General features: G+C 44.1%; 1 protein-coding gene across 1 annotated transcript; it reads right to left on the bottom strand.

The window, feature by feature from the left end:
• Positions 1-355: 355 nt before the first annotated feature.
• LOC113035384 (uncharacterized) lies at positions 356-2470 on the bottom strand. Its single transcript, XM_026190924.1, has one exon. It carries the CDS (start codon positions 2468-2470, stop codon positions 356-358), a length of 2115 nt encoding a protein of 704 aa, XP_026046709.1.
• Positions 2471-9998: the final 7528 nt, after the last annotated feature.

The following is a 9998-nucleotide window of genomic DNA, read 5'->3' as shown; positions in this document are numbered from 1 at the left end:
AATAGAAATGCACCAAATAAACTTGTAAACATGTTATACATTAATACTCACAAGCAATAACTCTCCAAGGCAGAAACGTTTTAAAGAGCAACAACATATCCTGCAGGCTAACAAGTGACCAGCTTCCTGTTTCCTCTACCCACAGGAACACAGAAAAACCCCACCAAAATAAAAGCAGGTGAGAATTCCCATTATGACCAGCAGAGGGTGCTGAAGAGAAAGAACCTATGCATGTCATAACACTCCCCGTCTGGTATTGTAAAATACCATTATGAACCAACTGAAACATCATAAACTGCAAGATTTTACAGATTATATCTGAATACAATGTTTACCATCATGACACACATACTTCTCAGTCCTTTGGGGACATCAATAACACTGTCTCTGACACAGGTCTCAGGTAAGTATTAATAGTTCCATTTCTTGAGACCCTCACTTCAATCTTCCTGACCCTGCCATCCTTATCCGGGAAGATCTGGTTGACAAGTCCCATTGGCCATTCATTGCGCCTCGCTTGTGCATCTTTGATGAGCACCAAATCTCCCACCTTGAGGTTTGCATGGTTACGTTGCCACTTGTTCCGGCTTTGCAGTGTCCCTAAGTACTCCCGTCTCCATCTGGTCCAAAATGTGTTTGCAAGGTGTTGAACTTGCCTCCACTGCTGTCGATGGAGATCCTTCTCAATAAAACTTCCCGGAGGGGGAAGAGGAGTGCACACCTTCTGAGTGAGAAGCATGGAAGGTGTCAACAGGAAGGGTGTGTCAGGATCTGTTGTGATAGGAGACAAAGGTCTAGCATTAATGATGGCTGTTACCTCTGCCATTAGAGTAGAAAGCACCTCATGTGTCAAGTGAGAGTGCGGGGTTTGGAGAAGCATTGCATCCAGGATACGTCGGGACAATCCTATCATACGTTCCCAGCTTCCTCCCATATGAGAAGAGTGAGGTGGATTAAAGATCCAGGTGCATCCCTCTTCTCCCAGGTATGTTTTAATGCTTGACACGTCGGGGTCTGTCAGTGTGAAACCTAGCTCCCGGCAAGCACCAACGAAATTAGTCCCACAATCGGATCGAATCTGCTTAACAGGCCCTCTCAAACTGAAGAATCGACGCAGGGAATTGATGAAACTTGATGCGTCCATCGACTCAATCAGTTCAATGTGCACAGCACGTGTGCTAAGACACGTAAAAAGAACAGCCCACCTTCTGCTATTTGCCTGGCCTCCTCTTGTGCGACTTGTGACCACAGACCAAGGGCCAAATACATCCAAACCCACGAAGGTGAAAGGAGGTTCGGTGCTGATACGATCAGAAGGCAGATCTGCCATTCTTTGCTCAGTTGCTTTCTTCCTAAGTCTGTTGCAGGTGATACAGTTGTGGATAATCTGTTTGATTAGCCTCCTTGCTCCTGTAATCCAATATCCAGCAGTACGGACTGCACCTTCTGTGAACACCCGTCCCTGATGCATTACTCGCTGGTGATGGTGTTCTACTATCAACTTGGCAACATGGCTACCACCTGGAATAATGAGAGGATGTTTCTCCTTGTAGTCGATGTTGGCGTGTTTGAGCCTTCCACCTATCCTCAAGAGTCCTTCATCATCACAGTAGGGACTGAGTTTTTGTAAAGAGCTGTGTTTTGGTATGTCTTTACCATTAGCAATACAGGCAAGTTCCTCCTCAAACATTTCCTTCTGCACACTTTTGATGACGACAATCTCAGCCTTTGTCAGTTCCTCTGCTGCGCGAGACTGTTTGCAATGATGCCATGAACTGCAAGAGGGACCTTCATCTTTGCTCTTGAAGACCTTTGCAATATGAATGAGCAAACTAAGGGCCTTGAGGAGTTTTTTCAAAGAGGAAAAACGTCTGAACCTTTGCGATCCAAGCAGAGACCCATCATTACTAGTGTGAGTGACAAAGCTGCGTATTTCATCATCCAACTCGGGGTCCACAAGGTCATAGGTTTCAGCTTCTCTTGTAACACTAGCTTGTAACAAGAAGGCAGGTCCTTTAAGCCAGGCACTGTCACCAAGCATGGCGGCAGGCACCGAGCGTGTGCCTATGTCAGCAGGGTTAGAGCTCGTAGGGACATAGTGCCATTGTTTTGGTTCTGAAATCCTCCTGATTCGCTGCACCCTGTTGCCAACATATACATAGAACCTCTTCGTCTGGTTGCTTATATAGCCTAAAACCACACGACTGTCTGTGTAGAATTCAACTGCCTCAAGATTTAGGTCCAGTTCACTTGTGATGACTTCAGCAAGCTCTGCAGCTAAAACAGCAGCTCCCAATTCCGGTCTTGGAATTCTATGAGCAGATTGTGGGGCCAATTTTGCTTTCCCTAGAACGAAGCCCACCTGATGGTTCTGATTTTCGCCAGTGGTCTTTAGGAAAGCAACTGCTGCAATGGCTTTAGTGGAGGCATCTGAAAAGATGTGTAACTCTTTTCTGATTGCTGTTGACATCGTAGCAGAAGCTTAGGTCCTTGGAATATGTACATTCTTGAGATCGACAAGAGATTCTTTCCATGTATCCCACTCGGCCTCCCTTTCTCTAGGCAGTGGAGTGTCCCAGTCTAGGGCCTCACTTGAAAGTTCTCTCAGCAGCATCTTTCCCTGGATTGTAACCGGTGAAGCAAATCCTAAGGGATCAAAAAGACCATTGATTGTAGCTAAGACACCTCTCTTTGTAAAGGGCTTCACTGTCTCTGCTACTCGAAAGGTAAAGGCGTCTTTCTTTAGGTCCCATATCAGACCAAGACTTCGCTGTGTAGGTGTCACATCAGTCTCCAGATTTAGCTCTTTAAGCCCCTTTGCACGGTCATCTGGAGAAAACGCATCAAGAACCTCAGAGCTGTTTGATGCTATTTTATGCAGGCGAAGGTTAGATGTGGCAAGAATTTCCTGTGCTCTCTTCATTAGATCAATAGATTCACTGGCTGTGGGCCTTAACATAAGCGCGTCATCAACGTAGAACTCCCTCTCAATGAAGCGTCGTGCATCTGATCCGAATTCCTCTTCACCATGAGCTGCTGCACATCGAAGGCCGTATATAGCTACGGATGGTGAGGGGCTGTTGCCAAACACGTGAACCTTCATTTGATACTCACAGATGTCATTGGCAGGATTGTTGTCTTCATGCCAGAGGAAGCGCAAATAGTTTCGATGGTCCTCTCTTACAATGAAACTGTGAAACATCTGTTCAATGTCAGCGGTTACTGCAACAGTTTCACGTCTGAACCTCAACAATACTCCCAATAAGCTATTATTGAGGTCAGGTCCAGAGAGGAGAACATCATTGAGAGAGACGCCATGGCACTTTGCACTTGAGTCAAACACAACCCTGATCTGATCCGGCTTCTGAGGATGGTACACCCCAAACGTAGGTAAGTACCAGCACTCCTTGTCCACCTCAAGTGGAGGAGCCAGTTCAGCATGGTCACGATCAAATATGTTCTGCATGAAAGCAAAGAAATGCCTCTTCATTTCAGGCCTTTTTTCAAGGGTGCGCTGAAGAGAGGATAAGCGTTTGACGCCCTGGTCGCGATTGTTGGGCAGCCACTGGCGAGGTCCCTTAAATGGAAGTGGCGCCACCCAGCTGTTGCTGTCATCTATGAACATCTCTCTCTTCATGACCTCTAGGAACAGTTTGTCTTCAATAGAAAGGCCGATTTTGTTATCGTCCTCGGATGTATCATAGATGGTGCTTCCAAGAGTGCATGCCTTAACTATAGGTGTTTCGGTGGTAGGGAAGGCTTTACGCTCAGACTTGGACCCATAATTCTCTTTGATATGAACCATATTTGAACATGGTCTGAAATAGGATGGGCGATTGTTCTCAAGCACATTAGTGTGATAGGCATCCACAGCTGCAGGCTTATGAGCATCACCTAAACAGACGTCACCAATGATGACCCATCCCAGGTCCAGTTTCTGTGCATATGGGGTATTGTGAGGACCGTTTCTATGCTGCCTCGCTTTGTGGACACTAAGTAGGTCACGTCCAAGTAAAAGGAGGATCTCAGCTTTGTGATCGAGTGGTGGGATGAGATGGGCCTTAGATGAGCATGTTCTGCTGCCACCTCAGGGGTAGGTATCTCAGCTCTGTTACTCGGAATGTTATTACATTCAATTATTGTCGGCAGCGTGACTGATGTGGCTCCGTCTAGTGACTCCACTACAAAGCCTGTAGCTCTTCTACCCATCATTTCTGTTGTTCCCGCACATGTACGAAGTGTGAATGGAGACTCTGACCCCTCTATGCCATAAACATCAAAAAACTCTGACCTGGCAAGTGACCGATTACTCTGATCATCGAGCACGACATAAGCCTTTGTCACTCGCTCTGGCTGCGCTTTTGGGAAAACCTTTACCAAGCAGATCTTAGAACAGGATCTTCCTCTCTGAGCTTCTCCACATACTTCGGTACAAGTCGATGTTATAGCAGGCTGAGTTGTCTCTTCTGTGCCCTCCCCGCCATGACCAAAGAGAGTTGCAGGAGGTGGTCCTGGATGAAGGGCAGAGATATGATTCCTGCTTTCACATTCTGTACACTTGATTGTTGTGCTACAGTTCTTGGCCATGTGACTAGTGGAAGAACAGCATCTAAAACAGATACCATTGTCCTTGAGGAAGGTCTTACGCTCCTCAATGGGTTTATTGCGAAACCCTCTGCAGCGCTTGAGGGGATGTGGCTTTTTATGAATAGGGCACTGCCTTTCCACATCACAGGTTTGCTCTCTCACGCTGTCTTGGCCAGCTTTCCCCTGTGATATTTCCGTCTTGTGAGCAGAGACCAAGCCCTTATAGGTCTTCCTCACTGTAGTATCTGATCTCAAGTGGTCTGTTGTAGATGCTAAGAGCCTGAAGCCTGGATCATTGCGGGCTTGTGCCTCTCTGCAGACAAAGTCACAGAGAAAGGAAAATGGCGGAAAAATGACACTATGGTCAACTTTATACCTATAACCCTGAGAGAGCCACTTTTCCTGGATATTGTGTGGTAACTTGTCCACAATTGGAGCGACACCACGTGCAGTGTCAAGATAGCTTAGCCCTGGGAGATAACCCTCTGATTTTGCTGCCTCAACCTCCTGCAGCAGGTCACTAAGCTCTCTCAGCTTAACAGGATCTTTGCTACTGACCTTTGGGAAGTTTGTAAGCCTGTCGAACAGTGTTTTTTCAATTATCTCTGGAGAGCCAAAACATTCCTCCAAGCGCTCCCAGGCTTTGTCCAGTCCAACTTCAGGACGACAGACATGCACCGTCTTTATTCTTTTCACATGCCGTGCTGAGTCATGCCCTAGCCACTTAATAAGGAGGTCCAACTCTTCACTGGGCTGAGTTTTAGTCCACTGATTGCATTCAGAAAGGAGGATTTCCACACCCAGTAATTTTCAGGGCAGTCATCAAACTTTGTGAGACCAGCATTAATAAGATCCCTCCGTGCCAAGTACCTTGCTATATCACCCACCTGAGCACTGCCATCTGGTAGGAGTTGAGGTGTGACTCGATCAGGCGACCTTTCCCTTGTGCTCTCTGGTGGGTGCGGTGTTGAGTGGGGATAAATACCAGACTTTGGTTCCTGAGATAGCCCTGATGTTGGAATGGCTTTGTTTCTCATTTTGAACAAGTGAGATTCAACATATGGAGTACCAAAGCTTTGCCTGGGTTGAATCGTGGGCTTCAGCTCATGAACAGTTGACTCTCTATGCTCTTCCTCTGGTTTAGCACTCTCGGTTGGCTGTAGATGCTGCTCCACATACTGCCGTGTCCTTTCAGCAGTCTCTTCAAAGGCTGGTTTCCTTTCAGTTTTGACAGACTCCTCTGCTGCAACCTCAAGGATGCTGGCTTCAGCCATAGCTGCTGCTACCTCCTTTTCATACTGTAAAGTGTTCAATTTGGCTTCTATGCGAGCCTTTTCAATCATCATTTCTGACTCTATTTTGGCATAATCGGCTCGTGCGCGAGCTGCCTCCAGTTTAGCACGAGCTGCAGCAGCGGCTCGACTGGCTGATGATCCACTCGATGCTATAGAGGCCACTGATCTGGTCTCTAGAGCCGACAGCTGCATTATTTCTTTTGTGGCTTGTGTGTCCTCCATCCCACAATGCTGCTGTGTGGCAAGCGTAAGCAGTAGTAGAGATGAGACGTGCTGGCAGACGAAGTTGCTGTCTTTGATTATCTCTGCCTGCTGAGAAGCTGCTTTTTTACTGTTCTGTCCTTATTGTGCGTCCCTTTGCCCAACTTGACAGACAGCTAACGGTTTCAATGAACATTGGAGGCGGAAGTAAGTTTAAGGCTTTTTACTTCGTCAGTAGTTCAATGATTGATATTCTTTTCTTCCCGTAAAACTAAAAACAAACACAAAGTAAATGTCACAAGATGTCTTTTCCTCTTTACACACACTTCTAGGATATGAACTATACTGTTATATAGTATGTGTAATCAACAGCGACTCAGTATTGATCACAATACAACTTAGCGAGTTTAGCTTCCTCAAAGATAAACATAGCACATGAAATAACTGGTTTCTAAACAAATCTATGTAATAGAAATGCACCAAATAAACTTGTAAACATGTTATACATTAATACTCACAAGCAATAACTCTCCAAGGCAGAAACGTTTTAAAGAGCAACAACATATCCTGCAGGCTAACAAGCGACCAGCTTCCTGTTTCCTCTACCCACAGGAACACAGAAAAACCCCACCAAAATAAAAGCAGGTGAGAATTCCCATTATGACCAGCAGAGGGTGCTGAAGAGAAAGAACCGATGCATGTCATAACAGATCATGATGGACAGCTGACGAGATGTAAGGCTGCTCTCTCACTTCAGTGTCAATGTGTCAGACACACTGATTTCTATTCATTCATTCAACAAACGCAACTTCATTAATGTCATCAATGCGTATGGACAACAATCACAGAGCTTCACTTATTCCACATTTTGCCATGTAACAGCTTTATTCCAAACTGATTCAAATTATTTTTCACCTCAAAATTCCACACAGGAGTCCACCTGTGTTAAATTCAGTTGATTGGACATGATTTTCAAAAGGCACACACCTGTCTATATAAGGTCACATCGTTAAAAAGCAAACCGTGAAGTCTAAAGAATTTTCTGTAGATGTCCAGGATGGGACATGTATTGAAGTCCAGATCTGGGGAAGGGTACAATCGGAACAATTGGGGTAGAGGTGGCTTAATCAGGCAGGTGACCAAGAACCCAGTGGTCACTTTGAGCTCCATTTTTACTTTGTGGAGGGAGGAAAACTTTCCAGAAGCACAACCATTTTGGCAGCAATCCACCAATCAGCCCGTATACTACAGTGTCCAGATGGAGGTGACTCCTCAGTAAAAGACGCATGAAAGCTCACCTGCAGTTTCCCAAAAAGCAAATGCAAGACTTTCAGAAACCAAATTCTTTGGACTGATGAAACAAATACTGAACTCTTTGGCCTGAATGCCAATCATCATGTCAGGAAGAAACCAGCACCGCACATCACTTGGCCAATACCATCTCTGCAGTGAAGCATGATGGTGGCAGCATCCTGCCTAGGGGATATCTTTCGCCAGCAGGACCTGGGAGACTAGTCAAGGCCAAAGGATAGATGAATGCAGCAATGTCCAGAGCCATCCTTCATAATAACCTGCTCTGGATCTCGGACTGGTGCAAGGTTTATGTTCCAAAAGGACAACTACCCTAAACACACAGCCAAGATAACAAAGGAGTGGCTTTGAGAGCATCCTGGGAATGTTCCTGAGTGGCTCGTCCAACCTGATGGAGCCAGAGAGATTCTGCAAAGAAATATCTGTGCCAAGGTTGTAGAGTCATACTCAGAAAGGCTGTAATTGCTGCCAAAGGTGCTTCAACAAATTCTTTAGCAAAGGTTCTGTATGTCTGCAGAAAGTTGCTTGAATTCATACTAAATCTTATATTTTTATTTGGTCATCGAATACTCGTAGTTGTGTTTGTTTAAAAGAGGAATAGCATGTCACTATCAACCATTTTAAATTAATGTGTAGTGGCTGCCAGTAGCTGCCTCTACATACCCCAAGACATTTTGTTTTGACGGGTTACACATGACCAAGCAAGCAAATCCTGCTTCTTGAACCATGTACGTTTTTGCTGTATGATCCAGCAACTAATTGGCAAAGTTTGGGCCGTGTTGGAGAAAATCTGTAGTCAGAAACTGAATATTTAGGCAGTGAAGTTAACATGATTACAATTTCCGCTAGAGTTAATTTATGCAGTGCTGTTTCCATTGCTGATGCTTCTTTTCAGGGTAGTTATAGTGTCATTCAAAGCTGGGAAATATGCAAGGACGCCATTTGCAGTGTGCCTTTCTTTTCTTTTCTTTTTCAGCCAGATTTCTGGGATATTCTGCACAGCTGTGCTTGCCCGCTCCAGAAAGCATTAATATTATTGCGGTTCCAGTGATCCTGCAGGTAGGGCTATACCTCGGAAGACTTCTCTGTTTAGTGAGCTGGAGGAGCAGATGTTTCATCTGCACACAAGGGGTATAAACACACATTAGTCTGAGCAGATGAGAAAATTGGTCACTTAAACATACTAATGGATTGATGTAATTAATTTGCCAGAGGGGAGGATAAAATTGTATCATTGTTGCCTTCCAATACTTTTTGAATTTGTAAAGTTAACGATCAGATGGATATTAATCCCAACCTTAAGTACTAGAATTAATAAAAGAAATCACCACAATGTAAGTATCTGTTGTGTAGATGATATTTTACTTTTCAGGTTTTCAGTGCAGTTTAATTGAAATCATCACTTCACCCAATGCAAGGCAGAAATGTTTGAATCCCCATGATAATTCAGTCACACTGTCCATCTATTCAGTGATCTTTTCACTGTGTGCCGTAAAAAAGTGGAAGGGGACTGAACTGCAATCTGTTCATGGGCAGACTGGTTTGATACGTTTCTGGTGGTTTAAGACTCGGTGCATAATTTTGTCTTCTTTCAACAGAAAGTCGCTTTTTTAGATTCATGGAAGGAATCGGGTTTTCTGACTGGAACCAGACAGTAGAGCGATTTTATCTGCAGCCTTTCTCGGGCTGCCTCATTAACAGAAGACACAAGCAGCTCTTTTAGTGTGTATCAGTAGAAATCATTCTCTTGGCTCCCTGTTTCATTTGTTTGTTTGTTTACTTGTATTCATTGATGTAATCCTGAGAGTGGATAGCAAAGAGTCTGCGTGAATGTTCCTGGCCTGGATTATTTTCCTGATTTGAACTCTCTAACATATTCATTGCTACCATTTATAGCATTGCACAGAAAAACCAAAGCCCTCTGAGGAAAGACTGGAAATGAAAGACACATCATTCATATCAGATGAATGACAGTTTTAATCTTGTATGTGTGGATCTGTATTCCAAGGAATCCAACAAGGTTTTTTTTTTAAAATCTGCATATATGCATTAGTTCCCTCAATCTGGGAAATTGTATATTTGCTGCATGCAAAATACTATGTTCAGATTTTTAAAAATATAAAAACAAGCAGAAACATTTATTTAAAAAACAAACTTCATAGCTGCACGTTCATCAGAAAATCACAAGATAGGACATTCAAAGTCAGAAAATGCAAAGTCATCATCATAAAAATGACATATTCTGTCTTTACTTTTGTTGCAGAAGTAAAACACCACAGTCCCCATGTGCACCTCTTCAAAAAGTATTGGAGAACTACTTAAAAAGAGTAAAGGAACAGAAGCAAGAAAGCTGATGGGGGAGAAAAGCTACATTGACTGACAAACAAGGAGAAGGGCAGAAGTAACTAACGAGGGTGGATCAAACTATCTGACGGTAAGAAAAAAACACTAAATCAGGACCACAAATAGAGGTGGTAAACAAAAGAAAATATTCAATAGCAGAAACTCAAAACCACTGAATGTGAATGACCTTGCGACAGACTGACATGCAAATGTTTCAGAAGCTCAACAAATCAGAGCTCACCAGAAGCTTTGCCTCAGTTG

The sequence above is a fragment of the Astatotilapia calliptera genome, chromosome 13, assembly GCF_900246225.1.
Source record: "Astatotilapia calliptera chromosome 13, fAstCal1.2, whole genome shotgun sequence".
NCBI classification, from domain to species: Eukaryota; Metazoa; Chordata; class Actinopteri; order Cichliformes; family Cichlidae; genus Astatotilapia; species Astatotilapia calliptera.
This window is presented reverse-complemented; position numbering and strand designations above follow the sequence as displayed.

Bases quoted from the DNA above. Each gene is read 5' to 3' on its own strand.
- LOC113035384 (XM_026190924.1), bottom strand. From the start codon at position 2,470: ATGTCAACAGCAATCAGAAAAGAGTTACACATCTTTTCAGATGCCTCC.